The sequence below is a fragment of the Rhincodon typus genome, chromosome 2 (assembly GCF_021869965.1).
Source record: "Rhincodon typus isolate 14 chromosome 2, sRhiTyp1.1, whole genome shotgun sequence".
NCBI lineage: Eukaryota > Metazoa > Chordata > Chondrichthyes > Orectolobiformes > Rhincodontidae > Rhincodon > Rhincodon typus.
The window spans coordinates 120,520,607-120,542,594 of NC_063333.1; the positions used below are offsets into that span (position 1 = coordinate 120,520,607).

The 21,988-nt window shown below is 39.7% G+C and overlaps 1 protein-coding gene across 4 annotated transcripts in view; it reads right to left on the reverse strand.

Annotated features, from left to right (window-relative positions):
- Positions 1-21,988, reverse strand: part of mboat1 (membrane bound O-acyltransferase domain containing 1) — a 92,389-nt gene that overhangs the window by 3,729 nt on the left and 66,672 nt on the right. For 3 of the 4 annotated variants that reach the window (XM_048618057.1, XM_048618069.1, XM_020514567.2), the window contains 4 exons: positions 19,804-19,907; positions 13,484-13,548; positions 11,745-11,877; positions 4,532-4,683 (listed from right to left, as the gene is read on the reverse strand). In XM_048618057.1, coding sequence (XP_048474014.1) covers positions 4,532-4,683; positions 11,745-11,877; positions 13,484-13,548; positions 19,804-19,907 — 454 coding nt within the window. The remainder of the gene's footprint in view (positions 1-4,531; positions 4,684-11,744; positions 11,878-13,483; positions 13,549-19,803; positions 19,908-21,988) is intronic. The other variant, XM_048618062.1, reaches the window with a different exon arrangement.

The following is a 21,988-nucleotide window of genomic DNA, read 5'->3' on the forward strand; positions in this document are numbered from 1 at the left end:
GGGTCTAGGCCCGAAACGTCAGCCTCTCTGCTCCTATGATGCTGCTTGGCCTGCTGTGTTCATCCAGCCTTGCACCTTGTTGTCTCGGATTCTCCAGCATCTGCAGTTCCTACTATCTCTGTACCACCTTGAGTTAGTTTTTGGTTTACAAATGCTAAATCTTTTGGCCAGAAAACCTGAAGAGCAGCCAGCTCCTAGTATCTACAGGCAAGTTATGTATAGACAGTGGGGTTTTTTTGCTCTGTTGCACTCCAAATTAATTTAGGATGCAACTTAGAACACTGCATTCCATGAAATGCCTCAGAATTATCTCAAGCAATATCAAAATTATGTATCTGTATGCTCTTCAGTAAAGTTTTCTCTTAAGAAGTTTGGCAGGACATAAAAAGTACCTGGTATACCAAGGTACAACAGAGTTTCTCACTCACATCTAGCAGTTATTTATCCAGGACAGGATATGTAAATGGAAAAGGTCACACAGCTGTCATCGAAACGCAGTTTATATTTGAGACAGGGATAAAAACACAACTCTATTACTTGTTTGTGAAGCAGTTAAATTGCTTACAGCTGTTCTGCATTTTACTTTCTCCTGTACAAGCTGTAAAACAGCTTCCAAAAGAGCATGAAGTACAGATACAATGCAGGTCTACTTGCCACATATACAAGATAATAAATTCACTCTCCAGCAATAATAATCTGCATCCAAGTTAAATTGCCTCTTGGTGTGAGCAAGGTTTCCACTGAGAACTATGAGAAATATGGAGGGAGGGCTTTGTAGTTCAATGCGCGACATCAGCAGCAGAGTTGTTTTCCACCACAATTTCTAAACTCATGGCCTGGCACATTCCTCACTTTACCACTATCCTTAGGCCATGGAATCAAATCTGGTTCAATAAGGAATGCAGAAGAGCATGCCAGGAGCAGCATCAAGGATATCTGAAAACAAAGTACTGAACTGTTGAATCTTCAACACAGGACTACATGTGTTATGCAACAGTAGTAGAATGCTATAGACAGAGCTATGAAATTACAACCAACAGATTAGATCAAAACTCTGCAGTCTTATCACATCTACACTTAATTTGGGGTGGATCATTAGACAACCAACAGAGGGTGGAGGCGGCTCCAGGAACAGCCATTTATCTAGTAGACAGCAGAACGTGAGCATGAAAAAATGTAGGTGAACGGTTCTTCTGGGTGACCTACTTCAGCTGCCTCAGGAGGCCTCACCATCTCAGAAGCTAGACTCCAACAATTTGACTCATACCAATTATATGAATAAACAAGTGAACAAACTGGATGCAGCTAAGGTCAGAGCACCCCAGAAGTAGCGTTGAAGATATGTGCTCCAGAACTAGCCACACCTCTAGCGAAACTGTTTCAACACTGCTACAACAGTGAATTCTAACTGAAAAAAATGGATAATTACCCAAGTATGTTCAGTCCACAAAAAGCAGGACAACTCCAATTTTTGCTGTCACTGACCAATTTGGTTCATTCTCAATCAGCAAACATCAACAGTGCTATCAGGCAGCTATTCATCAATCCTACATCCTTGGTACACTCCTCCACAGTTGAGAGATGTGGATATCATGTGCCAGGAAGGAGAAAAGGGTGACAATTTCCATTTTCACTCTCTCAAACATATTCTCAGCATCTCTGATAATGACAAAGTCACCAACTCAGAGGTCCCAGAATGTGCTATTCCATGAGCACACATTCATTATTTAGCTGAACCAATGTCATCTGCACTGGCTGGGTCATGTTCATGACGGACAACAGCTTACTAAAGACCTTCTGTACAGTGAATTAGCCACTCGATCACAACCTCCTACGTGTCTATGCCTCCTCTACAAGAACACCTGCAAGCGATGAAGATGGTAGTTATTAACACTTACAACTGACAGACAGTCACTAATGGCAGTGACCTCTTGGGACTGCTTGTACGGAAGGGCTTTGAGAAAGTTGAGCAGAAACAAAAAGGTCAGCTGGCTGAGAAGAGGGCCCAAAGAAAACAGAGGCCAGCAAATTATGCACCTTCTCTACAAAACTGTTACACCAGATTGGAACTCCTGAACCACAAAGTTGGCCATTACAGAAAGCTACCAACAATATGTAAATAAGCAGAGTGTGGTAAACAAAATACGACTGGTGAGGTGCGGGTGTAGATAGCCATGTTCAAACATGATATGGTCATAAAGGAGAATTGCTTAAAAGGAGGGCAGGACTGATATTAAATATTTCTAGGTACAAGGCATTCAGAAAAGATGGAAAATGGCAGGAAAGAGGCAGGGTAGTGGAATTGATTAAGAACATTGATTATGTCAATGGGAGAAGATGTCTCAGTGATCAAGGACAGAATCTACTTGACTCGAGTTAAGTAATACAAAAGTTGCAATTACATTTCTATATAGCGTATGGAGGATAGCAGAAGATTTCACATTGGAAAGTGCTATCCAGATCATAGTGGAAACCAAAGTTAGAAAACAGCACTAGAGAATGACTGGAAAAGAAAGCCAATCTGGCTTCAAGAAATTCATCACCCCTTGTCAATTTTCTAAAAACACCAAAACAAATCATGACAGGCCAAACACAAAATGACTATAAATCATTTGATGCTTGAATTTACTGTTCCAGATAAGAAGTTTTTAAAAAAAAAGGAAAAAATGTTCAGCTTCATTACCCAATGGAACATTTGTAAGTAAGTGGAACATTTCCAGAGTATGTGCAAGAATCAAAAGCAAATGCTTAACCACAGAATTAGTAATGCTGATATGCACAAAAAAGCTAATACCATATAGTCAGGTTTGGGAGAAAATTTAGAATACAAGGCATTGCTTCATGGGAATCTGTACTAAAACTTCAAAGTCAGCTTTACTGTCTATGATTGAACCTGACAAAATAGTCTTTTTTCTTTATTCGTTCACTAGCTGAGGGTGTCGCTGGCTAGGCAACATTTATTGACCATCCCTAATTGCCCAGAGGGCAGTTAAGTGTCAACCACGTTGCTGTTGGTCTGGAGTCACATGTAGGCCAGACCAGGTAAGGATGGCAGTTTCCTTCCCTAAAGGGCATTAGTGAACCAGATGGATTTTTCCAACAATCGACAATGGATTCACGGTCATCAATATATTCTTAATTCCAGATATTTATTGAATTTAAATTCCACCATCTGCCGTGGTGGAATTCGAACCCGTGTCCCCAGAATGTTATCTTGGGCTCTGGATTAATAGTCCAGCGATAGTACCACCAGGCCATCACCTCCCCGTTAACCAAAAGAATTCAAAAAAGAATTAGATTAGAAACACACTATCTTCTCTGGCACAAATTTGGGGAACTAAAGATCTTTCAAGGGAAACAAACCTCCACAGCAACACTGATACCAGAGGACATGCTCAGCAAAGAGCATCTGGGATTAAAGATCTACCAAGATTCCATTGTGGCAATGGGCTGTACTTGGATAATTTGTCCTCAAGCAGTAGACTTTAAAACCAAATAATCAATCATTTACAAAGTTAGACACAGAGTTTTATTAAATTCACATTACTTATTTGAAATAATTGTATAAATAAAATATCTAGAAAACCGCTTGCATCAAGATGTTAAAGAGGGTAGTTAGTAGTTGATGTATTATGATGTCACTTTCTAAGCACTACCCATCAGGATATAAAGAAATACAAACAAAGTGCTGGGGAAACTCAGCAGCTCTGGCAGTATGTATGGAGAGAGAAACAGAGTTAACATTTTGAAACTTAGCTGAATTTCTCTGTTATTTTTTTCACAGACGCTGCCAGACCTGTTGAGTTTCTCCAGTATGTTCTGTTTCTATTCCAGATTTCTAGCATCCACAGTATTTTGCTTTTATTAGGCTGTAAAGGAATCCTGGGAGGAGCTAACCAATTCTATGTTTGTTGTCAGTGCAGTACAATAATGTCAGTAGTAGTAGGAATAATGGGAATTTACCCTTAAGTTTAGCCTGATATCTCACAAGCAGCAATCATACATCCCAGATGTAATGTAACCAGCTACTAAAACGCATGCAATGAACGTTTACTTTTCATCATGATTAAGTACATCTCTTGCCAAAGATTTCAAGTGAGTATCCTTCCCCACATGATATCAGTTGTTCAGACTATGACCAGCAAGGATTGGTGGCTGTGAAACTCCTATAGCACTTAGTTCCATCACTATAATGACTCACCACCACCTACCAAGGGCAACCAGGGCAGGTGCACCTCGAAAACAATTAATAATACTAAGACAAACTGTTACTCATTTAACTATCTAGGTTTCACTTCTGTTATGCACCAAACTGAACCATCATACTACTCAAGGAACAATGAATAATGGCTGTCTATTTTAGCAACTAAATTTACAATTGTGTACATTTCTTCTGGAGAATGCTGCAGACGGAAAAATTTTCCCAATATGAAAATGTTTGCAGGTACAACTTCTGACTAATTTCAATGCTTAGTTTTGTTGCTTGGGGACAAATAAACAAAAAAAATAATCAGACAATAGGTCTACTTACTTGTAGAATTTGATTGTTGGTTCTGCACCCAGGAGGAGGAAAGGTGTTACTATATAGCAGAGGGCCAGTTGAGTAGAAACCCAAGTAATAATATCATAGACAGTTTTCATCATCCTGGAAGAAAGGAAGTAATGTCTAAAGTTGCTCCTCATCTAAAGGTCAGAAAAAAAGTAAATGAGAATGGACTGAGCACAAGATTCAACAAAACTAAAAACACTTCAAATTTTAATTGTTAGGAATACATAGTATCAAAATGGCCACCTCAAATCGAAACTTCTTATTCCAAACAATTTAAAATCACACAAATATGGTTTAACAAATATTGGAGGTTATGAATGCCAATTAAACTGCCTTTATTCTCTATCTTCAATGTTTTCATGACAAACAGAAATGTTCAAATTAAAATAAAAATCTGAATTAAATACTTTAAATTTGACAGTTACTGTTGCCTTGTATTGCCAAAACTCAAATAACAATAGTCATTTCAGACTTGATATCAGCAAACTTGCATCTAACAAAGATTGGTATAAAACAGTCACAATCAAAAGCAGGTATAAATTGTATTAAACATCCTCCAATTTGTGGTAAATCCACTCATTGCTTAGTTAATGGAAAAACATCACTACTGTTGTCACATGTTGGAAACTTGCTTATGAGAGGGAACACTTGGACGTACCTAACTAGTTTACAAGGATAGGCCAGGGCATGTCAATCTGGGATATGTACCCCAGTGAGAGAAAGAGAGAGAGAGAGAGAGAGACACACACAGAGACAAAGACAAACAGACAGACATCCACAGAGATCTTGCCTCGAAAAAGAAGTCAACTCAGGCACAGAAGTGGAGCTGTTTTATTGTACCTGCAGGTTATAATTTTTACGAAAGGAGCTGAACCACATCTTCAGCTGGAAAAACCAGATTCCTGCTGTTACTTCGATCAAACTATTGAAAATTCATCACCTGACATTTTCAACATCTATTTTAGTGAACTGACAGAATGTTCAGGCCTACAAGCATTCCGGCAATCATACTGGAGAAACTGGTATAACTTAGATTTTTTTTTCATGTCTTGAAAGTCAAACTGCATGTTATGTATTTTAGAAACCATCTACCTTTGCATGTGTCTCTATGTGGATGAGGAGCGAACATTTGTTGTGATTACATTTTGGGCATTGTGCAACAGAATCACTTATCCTATCTTTTGAAGAAGAAAAAAGCCTGTTTTGTATTCAAGGAGCACGTTGGAGGGAAAAGATTTTGTGAGTAAGTTAGAAACATTTACAATCAGTAAGCTATAGGTATATGAAGAGAAAAAGATGGGCGAACATGAACGTAGGTCTCTTATAGTCAAAAACAGGAGAAATTATAATGTGGAACCGAGAAATGGCTGACCAACTGCATATGTAAAAACAGAAATAGCTGGAAGATCTCAGCATGTCTGACAGCATGTGTGGAGACAAATTAGTTAATGTCTCGCGTTCAGTGACCCTTCTTCAGGTCTGATTTCTCTCCACAGATGCTGCCAGACCTGCTGAGATTTTCCAGCAATTTCTGTTCCTATTTCAGATTTCAAGCGTCTGCAGCTCTTTTGGTTTTTTTTGCCAACTACATATATGCTTTAGTTGCGTCTTCACAAAGGAGGACACAAATAACAAACTAGAAATGCTGGGGAACACAGGGTTTAGAGATTAAGAGCAAATGAAGCAAATTAGTATGAATTGAGAAATGATGCTTTGATGGGTTTGAAGACCAGTAAATCCCCAGGGCCTGATAATCTACATTCCAGAGTATATAAGCAAGTAGCTCTAGATATTGTGGATGTATCGCTGGTCATCTTCCAAGATTCTGTAGACTCTGAAACAGTTCCTACACATTTGAGGACAGCTAATGTAACCACTCTATTTAAAAAGTGAGGTAGAGAGAAAAAACTCAATTTTAGACCAGTCAGCCTGACGTCAATCATGGAGAAAATGCTAGAACTTATTGTAAAAGATTTTATAGTTAAACATTTAGTAAAGAGTGGCAGAATTGAATAGTCACAATGGATTTATGGAAGGGAATTTATGCTTGACAAATCTACTGGAGTTCTTTGAGAGATGTAATTAGTAGAGTTGCTGAGAGGAAATCAGTGGAAGTGGTTTATTTGGACTTTAGAAAGCTTTTGACAAAGTCCCACATAAAAGATTAGCATGTAAAATTAAACAGCATGGAATTGGGGGTAGTGGATTGAGATGGATAGAAAACTGGTTGGCAAACTGGTAACAAAGACAGGAATAAATGGGCCTTTTTCCAAATGGCAGGCAATGACTATTGAATAACACAAAGATCAGTGGTAGGATCCTACCTATTCACAATACATATTAACGATATAACTGAGGATTATATTAGCTGGAGTTCAGAAGAAAGAGAGAGAATCTCATAGAAAGCTATGAGATTCTAAATGAACTTGACAAGATAGGTACAAGAACGGTGTTCCGGATGGTGGTGGAATCCAGAACCAGTGGTCACAGTCAAGATACAGGTAAACCACTGAGGTCTGAGAATAAGGGAAATTTCTTCACCCACACAGTAGCCAGCCTGTAGAATTGGCCTCAACAGAAAACAGTTGAGGTGAAAGCATTATATAATTTCAATAAGGAGTTGGGAAAAGGACTTAGGGCTAAAGTTATCAAAGGATATGGAGGAAAAACAGGAACAGGCCACTGAGTTGGATGATCAGCCATGTTCATAATGAATGATGGAGCAGGCTTAAAGGCCCAAATGGCCTACTTCTGCTTCTATTTTATACATTAGTCAAAAGATGAGAAGGGGAAGAAGTTGTCCTATATCTCCCCTCTTTCATAACAAAAAGAGATTTTATAGAAATGTTCAAAATCATGAAGGTTCAAGACAGTATGGGTACGGAAAAATAGTTCATATTGGTGGAAGGGTTGAGAATCAGAAAACATGATTTAAGATGATTAGCAAATGATTCAGAAGTGACAGAAGGTAAAACATATCTGCTTGACAAGTGGTTAGGATTTGGAATACGCTGCCTGAGAGAGAGTAGTGGAGGCAAATTCATAAAGGGAATTGGATAACTATCAGAAGAAAGAGAAAAATAAGATTTATGGAGTTAAAGATAAAAAGCAGGGGAATGGAACTAGCTGAGTTTCTCTTGCAGAAAGCTGATATGGATACATTTGGCTAAAATGACCTCCTTCTTTATTGTAGCCATTCTATGATAAAAAGACTTTGGAAATCATTAGATTCAAGAAGTTTAAGAGCTTATATGGCTGAAGATCATAACTGTACTCTGATGTATCACACTGGTATGTGTTAGAAAATCTCTTTAGCACAATGTAGTGCTAACGAATAAAGAAATTTCTCTTCCAGAAATATCAAGGCCAATTTGATTGACCTGTCACCCAAGTAGTTAATGACATAGTGTCGTCATCAAACCAACCGCAGTCATTCTCTGTCAAATAGTCTCCCACAAATCCAGAAATGATACGAGGGAGACTATGGGAACCTTAGGTCTAAAGTCACATTTTCTCCCTCCTGTCGTGTTACATTTACTAGATGTGATGTAAAGCAAACAGGATTTAAATAATGTACCATTCCAGATTAGTTTGCATGGGTTGGGAAGGATCAAAAATTGCATCCACTGACAACAACAATTTGGAGGTTTTTGCCAAAATGCTCCATGTCTGTAAAATACAGACTGACTAGAATGTAAGGAGAAATTAACTGGTATACACAGGGTGAGCAAAGTTAAACACAGACAGGCAGCAGCAAGGCTCATTTATACAGAATAGTTTTTTGAAAAGCAGAAACACTTGTCTAAACTCCACTGGGTCTTTATGGAAAGCAATACAAGCTGTTTATTCCTCTAGCCACACAATTTTCTGAGATCTCTGTTCTCCTTCATATCTAGCCTTATGCGCATCTCCAACTTTAAAATTGGTCCACTATTGGTGGTAATGCCTTCAGTTACTGAGATCTTAAATCTCTTGCACTCCTCTCTGCCTTTCTACCACTCTCTCCTCCCTTAAGATTCTATTTAAACCCTACGTTATTGACCAAAATTTTGGTCATCTGTTCTAAAACCTCTACTTGATTTTGTGTCTTCATTTTTCTGATAATGTTTCGGTAAAATATTGCAAGTATTTTACAATGTTAAAAGCTCTATACAATGCAAATACTTGGTTGACTATAATTCAAAAAAATGACAATGAAAGGGATTAACCTGTCACTGAATGCTCAGCTACTCACAGAATCATACCTTTTAGCCACCACCATCATCATCATCATCCCTGGACATGTCCTGTCGCACCAAGAAGATAGGCCCAGCAGATATGGTGGCACAGTGGAATACAGACAGGAGGGAGTTGCCCTGGGAGTCCTCAACATTGACACCCAACATTAGTCTCATAGCATCAAGTCAAATATGTGCAAGGAAACCATCTGCTGCTTATCACACTGTCCTCCCCTGGCTGATGGATCAGCACTCCTCCAACAAGACAAAGGAAGCACCAAGTGTGGCAAGGGCACAGAATTTCAGTGTCCACTACGAACAGGCACGCAGCAGCAGGAGTATCGACCAAAGCTTGTCGAGTCCTAAAGAACACTGCTGCTAGACTGGATTTGCAGCAGGTGGTGACAGAACCAACAAGAGGGAAAAAACATAATTGATCTCATCCTCACCAGTTCACCTGCCACACTTGGATCTGTCCAAAGCAGTATCAGTATGAATTACCACCGCAAAGTCCTTGTGGACATGAAGTCCTGCCTTCACACTGATCGCAATTTATTTTGCATTATATGGCACTTTCATCATGCTAAATGATACAGACATCGAACAGATCCAGCAACTCACGACGAGCATCCACGAAGTGTACAGGGGCATCAGCAGCAGCAGAACCTTAGTCCAACACAATCTGCAATCTCATGACCCAGCATATCCGCTCCTCTACCAGTACCATCAAGCCAAGGGCTCGACCATGGTTCAATGAAGAGTACGAGGTCATGCCAGGAACAGGATCAGGAATACCTAGAAATGAGGTATCAAACTGATGACAAACAGCAAAAGCAGCACGTTAGACAGAGCCAATCGATCCCAGAACCGACATATCAGATTTGAGCTCTGCAGTCCTGCCACACATTTCGTGAATTAAGCAACTCATTGAAGGAGGCAGCTCCATGAATATCCCCACCTGCAACAATGGGGGAGACCAGCATATTGGTGCAAAAGATAACGCTCAAGCATTCACAACAATTTTCAGCCAAAGGTACCAAGTGGATAATCCATCTCAGTCTTCTCCAAAGGTCCCCCAGCATCACAGATGCCAGTCTTCAGCCGATTCAATTCACTCCTTGTGTTATCAAGAAACAGTTGGAGGCACAGGATACTACAAAGGCTGTTGGCCCTGACAACATTCCGGCAACAGTACTGAAGACGTGTTCCTGAATTAGCCACACCCTTATCCAAGCTGTTCCAGTACAGATACAACATCGACATCCACCCAATAACGTGGACACTCATCTAGGTAGATCCTCTGTACAAAAGACAAGACAAATCCAACTCAGGCCATCAGTCTACTCTCAATCATCAGTAAAGTGATGGAAAGTGCCATTAGCAGTACGATCAAGCACCATCTGCTCAGCAATAACCTGCTTACTGACCCAGTTTGGATTCCACTAGCTCCCGATTTTATTATACCTTGGATCAAACATGGACACAAAAGGCTGAATTCCAGAGGTGAGGAGAGAGTGACAGTTAATAGCCATGTTCAATTGTATGGCGTAAGGAACCCTCACAAAACTGAATCAATGAGTATTGGGGTAAACTCTCCATTGGTTGGAATCATACCTGGCACATAAGATGGTGATGATTATTGGAGGTCACTCATCTTAGCTCCCAGACATCTCTACAGGAGTTCCTCAGCCCACCCACCTTCAGCTGCTTCATCAATGACCTTCCCTCCATGCTAAGGTTATAAATGGGGATATTCATCGATGATTGCACAATTTCAGCACCATTCACAGCTCCTCAGATACTGAAGTAGTTCATGTTCAAACACAGGAAGACCTGGATAATATCCAGGCCTGGGCTAAAAACTGACAAGTAACAAACTGGACTCACCATATAAACAGTGATTACAAGAGCAGGTCAGAGTCTACAAATATTGCGAGTAATTCATCTCCTATCCCCTCAAAAGGCTGTCTTCATCTAGAAGGCACAAGTCAGAAGTGTGATGGAATACTTCCTACTTGCCTGGATGACTGCAGCTCCAACAACATTCAAAAAGCTTGACAGCATCTAGGACAAAGGAACCCACTTGAATGGCACTACATCCACAAACATCCACTCCCACCTCCACCACCACTCAGTAGCAGCGTGCACCATCTACAAGATGCAGTGCAGGAATTCACTAGATTCTTAGACAGCACCTTCCCAACCATGAACAAGGATGAGGGCAGCAGATACATCACCATTCTTTAGTATCGCTAGATTAAAATCCTGGAATTTCCTCTCTAATGGCATTGTGGATCTACCTACAATATATGGACTGAAGCGGTTAAAGAAGGCAGCTCAGCACCACCTTCTCAACAGCAATTAGGGATAAGCAATAAGTGCTGGCACAGCCAGCAATGCCCACGTCCCACGAGTGAATAAAAAGAAAATGAACATAGCAGTTATATTTCTACCACCATGGCATGATTCCTGTTCATTAAAGGGCATAGAATTGCTGAAATGAAATCTACTCACGACATAATTTCAGTACATCTATTCCATTTAGCCCATCTGAAATTCTTTATCAAAATCTTTTTACAGATGCGTCAAGGGATGCTATTAGTCAAGATGAATACAAAAAAATGTTGTTCATAAACTGTTAATGGAAATCAGTTGCTTTCAATTTTGCATGTGATGGGCATAGCTCACCTGTGCACTTATAAGCAAACTAGAAGTGTGGTTGTTGGGTCAGGAGGTGTATGCTTCTAATGTGTATCCCTACATATAAAGTGCTTATAAAGCAAGCAAAGATTACCTCCAGGGCCATACTTCTGGAATAGACAACAATTGTCAAGGAAAGTCAATACTGGATAAGCACCAACTTAACAATGGTATTGGTGTATATTTAAAACTCCCTTGTTTCTTAACTGTTCTTCAGAAATAGTCCAAAGCTTCCTGGTAGTTCACAATCTCCATGCAGATGGATAATGGGTACTTACTGTTCTTGCTGCCAGCGTAATAAGGATTGCAGTTGTGAAAGTGAAGTAATAGCCAGGGTATACTCCATGCCACAAGGCTGAAAGGATAAATGTTAGAGCTGTGGGGAAATAAGGTGCTCGATCATAGCAGACACTGAGAAAATCAGAAAGGGAAAATGACAAAGGGTCAAAAAATTAGACTCTTGCGTTTCAGTTTATCTAAATCATACGTCACTAAGAATTAGTACTTTAATCTCCTAATGGAACAGATATGATTAAATTGACCCAAAATTTTATCAATAAACAGGTAAAGATGCACATTACTGATTTGAAGTCATACAGCTTATGCCAATAATAAGTAGAATGAGTAAAACAACATTGAAAAGGTCTCTTTTTAAATTTCGTCAAGACAACTCAGATGTGTCACAATAAAAATGCAGTCAATGTATTTATGTAGGTATGTTTTCTTTTTAAATCAACTTGTTCAGAAATGTTATGACTTACATCTAGAGAAGTGGGAGCTGAACCCAGGCCATCTGGCTCAGAGGTAGGGATATTACCACTGCATCTCAAGAGCCTTTGTGCTTATGTGGGTATTTTGTTTAAATCAAACTGTTCAGAGATGTTACGACACAACTCTCTTGTGTGACTTGAACCTGGCCCTCTTGCTTCAGAGGTAGGGACACAACCACTATGCCGTAAAACTTGGCAATAAAATATAAACTAAAGCTGAGCCCCACCAATGGCAAGTGAAACTTAACGACCAGATAACACGTTTGTCTCTTATTCATTGTGAATACTGTTTCACTAAATAACTATTTCATATTTAGTGTTCCATTTTCTAATTGGATGGACAGCTTCGCTGAATCTATTGAAACGTGTTATCTGTAGAATATTGACAAATGCACTCAAAATGTACCTACATTTGGCACATAAAAAAGACCTTGGGTTGTTCTAACCTTTTAAAATATATATGTCTGTGTGCGCATCCTCTCCAGTTTACGAAGGAGGTGCTCACAGAATTCAGCCACTACTTGCAGGCAGACTTGCAGCCTCAGGACAGGCAAGATCAGTGCTGGCAATGGCTGTAAAGATAACTGTAGCTATAAATTTGGTTGCGGAGGGATCATTTCAGTTTGAAGCCGATGAGTTCCGTAACATCTCCCAGTTCACTGTGCCAACCACTGCTGTTTAAGTAAGATGACTAACACTCCGTGTGCCAGGACAGGAGTATACACTAACTTCTCTCTGACTAAAGACATGCAAGTGGATTGTACATGTCGCTTTGCCAGAATTCTTCACTTCACTACGGCACAGGACATCAGTGACTGGATACACTTGACCCTGCAAGTGCTACATCTAAATGTCGAGGTGTACCGGGATAGGTTCTATTCCCCGGACATGCACACCCACGTTCAGCTTACTGTAGAGGTGTGTAACCCAGCAGCAGCCATGCTGCTTTTGTTCCACAACAATCCACTGTTTTGTCTGAGCCAGCATGTCAAACCAGATAGTGACTGCTTGCTCAGTGATAAGGGTTATTCATCAACTTCCTAACTTGTGTCTCTGCTAGGCCAGCATGCATAGAATGAGAGTCTGTAACGTACACAATAATGCAATTGAACAAAAGACCAATGGAATTAACTGAAATGTTACTTTGAAATGAGTTACGCAGAATTTTGGTCGACACAAATCTTGCACTATTTGCATTGAATTTTGTACAAGACTATTAGTGTGGACATGACAGCAATTTTGCTTACCCCTTTAGCCAAGCTCCAGTTTGGATGTTCCAACTGTCAAGGCACATTTTAAAACTTGTAGCAGTCTGGTATTGAAACATATAAAAAGCAGTCATTGAATTCAAAGCAGGAGGTTTCTTACAGTTTTTAAGAAAAAACTAGTCTGTCTGAAAGACTCTTCAGATAAATGATTTTAAAGTATAAGTTCAATATTTCCAGAACTTCAAAAAAAAGTCAACACACTGAACATGAAACATTAACTCTGTTTCTCACTTCACAGATGCTGCAAGACCTGCTGAATTTCTCCAGCACTGTTTTTATTTCAGATTTCCAGCATCCATTGCTTTTTGCTTTTATTATAATGGTATGATGTAAACTATGAGACTTATACTTTACACACATCGTTTATTGCAAGTTTTGGTGCTGGATTAGTGAAAGATTTTTTTTGTGCATCTGAAGTTAATAATTAACTTGTAAATACATCAGTAGCTAAGAAGTGTTTTCTTTTAAAACAGGTTTTAAGGCGTGGATTTGGAATTAAATGGGGTTTTGTGTACAATGGTAGATGTTTACCACCTAGCAATATAAACAAACTTAGTTTAGTAGCTTAAGCTTAAGGGAAACACTCATAGCTAGAGGGATTTTCCAAAAGAAATGTTATTTTGAATTTTGGGCAGTCCTGTGAAGCCCTTGGATGAAGATAGTATTTCCCCAGGAAGGAAAGAATATAGTGAAATTAAATTACCTAAGACCGAGTCAGTATTAGTCCTAGACCAGAAGAGTTGGGATCAAACCCTGAAGATGTTACTTAAAGCAGAGTACATTTACACTCAGGAATATAATTTCTTTATGGAGTTATTATCTGTAGTTCCAGTCACAAATGACTAAAACCCACTGAGGTGTTAAGGACAGCGATTCTGTAAGAGTACTGTATGGATGGTGTTTTTGGGTACTGTTAGCAGGGTGTTGCAGTTTGGGACTTCATGGGCTAATGGACTACTAACTTTTTCTTTCAAAGGGAAATGAGGACAAACATATGGAAATCTTGCTAAAGCTATACAAGTCACTGCTATTCAGAGCTGGAATACTGAATAGTTTTTGTCCCTTTATCCAAGTAAAGATATATCGGCATTGAAGGCAGTCTTGAAAAGGTTCACTCGGTTGATCCTGGGTGTGGAAGGATTGTCTTGCGACGAGGGGTTGAATATGTTGGGCCTGAACTCATTGGAATTTAAAAGAATAAGAGGAGATCTTGGTGAAACATAAAAAGATTCTTAGGGGACTTAACAGGGTGGATGCAGAAAAGTTACCTCCTGTTATGGGAGAGTCTAGGACATGAGAACTTAATGTCAGAGTAAGGGGTTGCCCAATTAAAACAGAGAGAAGGATTTTGTTTTTTCTCAGAGGGTAGTGAATCTGTGGAATTCTTTACCACAGAGAGCCATTGAGACAGGGGTGTTAAGTACATTCAGGGCTGGGATAATTAGATTTCAATAAGAGAATCAAGGGTTAAGGGGAGAAAAACAAGAAATTAGATTTAAGGATTATCAGATCAGCCATGAACTTACTGAACGGATGAGCAGAATCAATGGGCTGAAAGAGTATTCTGTTCCTACACCTTATGGGTGTGTTTTTAGAACAATGCAAAAGCTGATTTTGTTCTTTTCAATTTCTAAAAGAGTGTTTTGAGATTAATGGGATAATATTTTGTGTTTAAAATCTTTGAATGTGTGTTTTTAGTAGAGTTTAGTTTATTCTATAATATCTTCATGTCTTTTGTTAACACTCTACAATTAATTTTTGAAGATTAAAATGAAATCTCAGCACTTATCGTACGAACAGATTTCCCAATAACTTCCTGAGAATCTAGTTTAGGACAGCTGACACTAGGGGGCTTTGATAAAAAGATGCCAATGCTGGACTGGGGTGGACAAAGTCGGAAGTCAAACACCAGGTTATAGTCCGACAGGTCTACTTAAGATCACAAACTCTCAGAGCTTGTGATTTTAAATAAACCTGTTGGATTATAACCTGGTGTTGTGTGACTTCCGACAAAGGCGCTGAATATGTTCTATGACGGAATCTAGGACAAGGGAGTACAGTTTAAAAATAAGAACTCTCCCATGTAAAACCAAAAGAAAGAGAAATTTATTGAGAGACATTTGCCTTTTGAATTTTCTCTCCAAAAGCTCTGAAGGATGAATCATTCAACAAATGCAAGGCTTAGATAGATTTTTTGTAAGGAAGGTTTACTAGACTGATTCCTGGGGCGGCAGGACTGACATACAGGGAGATACTGGATCGATTAGAACTACATTCACTGGAGTTTAGAAGAATGAAACCCATTGAAACCCATAAAATTTGAACAGGATTACATATAGAGTTGATTCAGGGAGGATGTTCTCGAGGACCAGGGAGTCAAGCACCAGGGACTACAGTATAAGGATAAAGGATAGGCATTTTAGGACAGAGTTGAGGAGAAATTTCTTCATCCAGAAAGTTGTTAGTCTGGGAAATTTTCCGCCATGGAAAGAAGCTGAGGCCAAAACATTCAATGTTTTCAAGAAGGAGACAGGTGTATATTTGGTGGCCAAAGGAATCAAAGGATATGGAATTAAAGCACAAACAGGGTACTGAATTGGACGATCAGCCATGATCATACCGAATGGTGGATGAGGCTGAATGGCCTAACCCTGTTCTTATTTTCTCTGTACCAAGATCAATAAATGAGTCAAGGATTATAGGGGCAGGCAAGAAAATAGAATTAAGGCCACAGTAAGATCAGTCACCTTACAGTAGGCGATGGCCTAGTTGCATTATTGCTAGACTATTAATCCAGAGACCCATGTAATGTTCTGGGGATCTGGGTTCAAATCCTGCCATGGCAGGAGGTAGATTTTCAATTCAATAATAATCTGGAAATGAGAGTCTAATGATGACAATGGAACCATTGCTGATTGTTAGGAAAAATTCATCTGGTTCATGAATGCCCTTCAAGGAAGGAAATTTGTCATCCTTACCTGGTCTGGCCTACTTGAGACTTCAGACCCACTATGATGTGGTTGACTCTTAACTGCCCTTTGAGACAACATCCCATGAATAAAAGTATAAACATCATGGTCCTATACAGAGCAGACCCGAAGGGCAGAACAGCCGACTTGTATTCCTGATTATTTGATTTTTTTGGACAGTATTTTTAAACACATACCTTCTGTTCAGATAAGATCAAAATGTGTACAGAATTCTGCAAATGATATTAATTCCACAAGCAAAACAACAATTTGGAGTTGTTGAGGTAACAGGGAACAACCAATTCCAGTAGTCGCAAGCAAATAGTTTCAATGTCCATTAAGGGTCACATTTTCCAGTCTGTCCCTCCTCCCTTGCATTTTGAGCAAAGAGGATTTAAACTCTATGTACTTTTCTAATGGGGTTCTCCTGAACTAAAATTTCAAACCAAATCCATTTGTGAACATCCCAGAGTTTGTTCTTCCCCCTTGTATTTGAAGTTCCAAGATACCACTGCCCTCTCTCTAAGCACAAGATATTTTCCATGCTGCTTTTTTTTTCCCCATTTATCAACCTGTAATAACATCCTGACCACAAATCTCAAAAGACTTTGGGAGAATATAATCTTTATTTCTTCCCTTGACAAAGATCTAGTAACTGATTGTAACGTGCACCAAAAATTTAGGGGACAGTCTGACGGTAGTAAAAGTCAATATCATAAGCCTTGTGCGTGAACCTGGCAAAGACTAAGAATGGACAGGAAATCACAGGCTTTGAGGTGCAACTCACAGACTATAAAGAGCCAGCAAACATTATTACATGTTGACAGCACCAAAATGTGGTATCACTCCCTCAATTTCAGGCAATAAACAAAAAGGCTTTAGATCTTTCTACCTTGTACAGATCTGTATTAGTATCATTGAACCATCTGCTGGTAATGACAAATGGATAATAATTTTATTTTTCCCCTGACAGGAGAATGAGAGAATCTTAAATGAAAGACAAAATATTCAGAGAGGTGCGACTTGGTAGATGCTGAGAAGATGATTCCCCTCCTTGGGAATCTACACCACAGACAGACAGTTTAACAGGGGTCTCCCATTTACGACAGAAATGAGGAGGAAGCTTTTCTTTTAGAGATTTGTAAGTATGTGGAAATCTTTTCCCCCACAGGGCAGCGAAAGATAAATCGCTGAATATGTTCTAGGCTGATTTTGATTAGCAAGGGAGTGAAGAGCTATAGTGGGGTGGGGGAGAAAATCGGCAGGAAAGCGGAGTTAACATCCAATCAGATCTGCCATAATCTTATCAGCTGGCAAAGCAGGCTCACGGGACTAAATGGCCTCCTGCTCCCATTTTGTATGTTCTTATATTAGAACAATTAAGGATAAGTACAAATAGTCTAGAGGCTGAACTTTTAACTGATATGCATCTCCCATTCCAAAATGCATGACCAAAATCCTATTATCTCAACTCCAGAATATGTGCTTCATTTATAAATAATGACCAGTGAACAAGTTTTTTGTTGTAACATGTAAATTTATATGTATTATTGTCCTTTCACCCAATAATTAGACAGTTACTAAATATGGTAGTATATTTTGCATTGCCCCATCTCTCTCAACTTGACTAGAATTGCTCTATTGGCATTGCCTAAGAAAAAGCGTAAGAGAGAGTATAATCAAGCTATAACTTTGGAACACTACAGATTCTTCAGGAGGCTGAATATGGGAAAGGAGATTTGTAGCAATCAGTCGATCCTCATTGGATACTGGAATGTTATGATGAGAACTCAGTCTCATTCATAACAGTGACCCACGACTGTGAAGAGCACCTGGGGCTTCAAATGATTCCCATAGCTAAACAGACAATCAACACTCACTATCAACATTTAAACAATAAAATAGGTCAGATGGACAAGGGGCTACAGAGTTGAAGGTACAGGTACAACCATACTTAATGTAAGATTCCGACTTCAGACCAGATAATCGGAGAAAAATACATTTTTATTTAAAAGAGAATGTTTTATTGATTATGATGTTAGAAATTGTTTCTGAAATATGTATTTGCGATGTTAAACAGAATACTAATAATTTAGTATTATTTGAACAGCGATCGTATAGTAATCACATTATCTGATGTTAATGACTGGAAAACATTATTCTGATTTTCACCAACTTCAAGACAAAATAATAGCAAATTTATTTTTGAAGTTCTATTAACTGATTTCCTTTAAAAGTCCTTTATACTCTAAATTATTGGTGTAGTTTCAAAGAAGTCACACATTGCCTTAAAATCGTGAAAATTTCCTTTTATACCTTTGTTTCAAGTACTACAAATTTGAGGTTTCTAGTTTATTAATCTGCCGTGGAAACACTGAGACTTGCTTTGCATGATTTAATAACCGGCACCAGCATGGCAATCCATATTTCTTTCCACAACATCAACTGATTGAGCTAGCCCAGAGCAGCACCAAGTCACTTAAATCTTATTTTTGTCAAACAGTCAATTATTTCCCTAGCAGTAATTTGGTCCAACAAATTAAATGCATTAGAAAGACATTGCATGATACAACACTGACAATAAACAAGCAGCCTGCTTAAAGGAAAACTCATGCTTCGTTAACTCTTGTACAATCGAAAGCAATCAAGTCAAACTGAATGATTGCGGTCATAAAGTTCTACAATATAAAATATGGTCTTTCAATTAATCTTCTTTACTGTTTTAAAATGCTCAACTGTAACTTTAGCACTGTGAATTCAGCACAAACCAAGGTATATTGGGCAGTATGGTAGCTCAGTGGTTAGCACTACTGCCTCACAGCGCCAGTGACCGGGGTTCAATTCCACCCTCGGGCGACCGTGAGGAGTTTGCACATTCTCCCAGTGTCTGCGTGGGTTTCCTCCAGGTGCTCCGATTTCCTCCCACAGTCCTAAGATGTGCAGGCGAGGTGGATTGGCCATGCTAAATTGCCCATAGTGTTCAGGGGATGTGTAGATTAGGTGTGTTAGCCATGGGAAAGGGTAGAGGGATGGGTTTGGGTGGGATGCTCTTCAGAGGGGCTGTGTGGACTTATTGGGTCGACTGGCCTGTTTCCACACTGTAGGGATTCTATTAACCAAACTTAAATAGATGACAGACGAGAAACTTAGAATTTATTGATTCAAATAAATCTCCAACTTTGTCTGTTTCAGGTAACAACATAATTATTTTTCACACAAATCACCTTTATGTATGGTTTTAACCTAATTGAGATCTTAGACATGACAACAGAGATTGCATCACTTTTTCTTCTCAGAACCTACACATGTACATATGAGATTAATTCTCACCTCAATATTCCAGATATTTAGGTTTGAGATTAAGTCCCATCGTATGTTCCCATTTTTATCAAGGCCGTTGAACCCAAAGCCACCGGCATTATTGACTGCATCAGCTAAAAGATACAAGAGAAGCAAATAACTAGTTATTGCTCAATTTAGTTTTTCAAAAGAATATACAAAAGTTTTATCAGTAGTTAGTACAACCTTGTACTGCTTAAGTTTTTAAATCACAAGCTAATGTTAAAAGATAGCCCACAAGATTGAATTTGCCAATTAACCACCCACATTACAAAAGGTTCAATGGGAGATGCGTAATGCTGATGAGAACTGAGGAAGGGTCACCGGACCCGAAACGTTAACTCTATTTTTTCCTTCACAGATGCTGCCTGAGCTTTTCCAGCAACTTTGTTTTTGTTCCTGATTTACAGCATCTGCAGTTCTTTTGATTTTTACTACAGATGCGTGTGTTTACTGATCCTGAATTAGAAGGGTGGGAGGATTAGGGTTTTGCTGATCTAAGCGGCCAACAGTGGTAATCTCTCCAAAATGGCTTAATATTCATGGATTAGATAAAAGGACGGATGAAGATGATCTTCACACCCCAAGGGACGGTCTCTTGTCCATCTGCTAACAGTAGTTCCCTCACTGTTGTTTGCCTTCGTGATCCCCGGCGAGGGTTTGAAGTGGGGCTTCATTCAGTTTTCTTTGTCTTTTTGGAGATGTTAAGTTGCAGCCAACACTGGTCCACTTCAAGAGCTTTCTTTCCATCCAAAGTGTTGCTTTTCCCTTCGAAAGTCTATTGAAATACCCTATTTTTTTTTTTTTTTTTTAGAAGATTCTTCCAATCATTTATTCAATTTTCAGTTCAGAACAGATAAATTCAAGGTAATTCTTTTTTCCCCCTGTCAGAAGCCCCTGAAGTAATCTTGTGACTCATCACTTCCTCGGGCATCCTATTTAAGTTTCAGATGATTGGTTGGCATATGAATCAGCAGATCAATCCCCACTTCCCATCCAGAATCTGGGTTAGCAATATCTTGCTTCAGTGCTTGTACAAGAGGCACACCCTTGGCAGAGATAGTAGCCTTTGCTGTCTGTGTTTGACAGCCCAGGAAATTGGTGCAAGAGCTTCTTTATGACAGAGACAGAGAGCTCTTCCTATAATATTCAACAAACTTCTTAGGAACTAATCAAATTATTGTCCAGTGATTTTTTTTCCCACAGGATGGTTTAGTCCAATGCAGCACACATTCACAATGACAGCAACACACAAGGCCACAGCCACACACACACACACAGAGAAAGGAAAGTTTTATAAGTTCCAATTTGGCTGTATAACTTGGCATCTCAACACCTTCCACTTTAACAGTTTTGAATCAATGAGAGGCAGTCCTCCTAGTTTTGAAATGAAAACAGACTTTCTGAAAGATCCTGAGATAGTAGGAACTGCAGATGCTGGAGAATCCGAGACAACAAGGTGCAGGGCTGGATGAACACAGCAGGCCAAGCAGCATCATAGGAGCAGAAAGGCTGACGTTTCAGGCCAAGACCCTTCATCAGAAAAGGGGGAGGGGAAGGGGGTTCTGAAATAAATAGGGAGAGAGTGGGAAGCGGATAGAAGATGGATAGAGGAGAGGATAGGTGGAGAGGAAACAAACAGGTCGAAGAGGCGGGGATGGAGCCAGTAAAGGCGAGTGTAGGTGGGGAGTTAGGGAGGGGATAGGTCAGTCCAGGGAGGACGGACAGGTCAAGGGGGCGGGATGAGGTTAGTAGGTAGGAGATGGGGGTGCGGCTTGAGGTGGGAGGAGGGGATAGGTGAGAGGAAGAACAGGTTAGGAAGGCGGGGACGAGCTGGACTGGATTTGGGATGCGGTAGGGGGAGGGGAGATTTTGAAGCTTGTGAAATCCACATTGATACCATTGGGCTGCAGGGTTCCCAAGCGGAATATGAGTTGCTGTTCCTGCAACCTTCGGGTGGCATTGTTGTGGCACTGCAGGAGGCCCAGGATGGACATGTCGTCTGAGGAATGGAAGGGGGAGTTGAAATGGTTCGCGACTGGGAGGTGCAGTTGTTTATTGCGAACCGAGCGTAGGTGTTCTGCAAAGCGGTCCCCGAGCCTCCGCTTGGTTTCACCGATGTAGAGGAGGCCACACCGGGTACAGCGGATGCAGTATACCACATTGGCAGATGTGC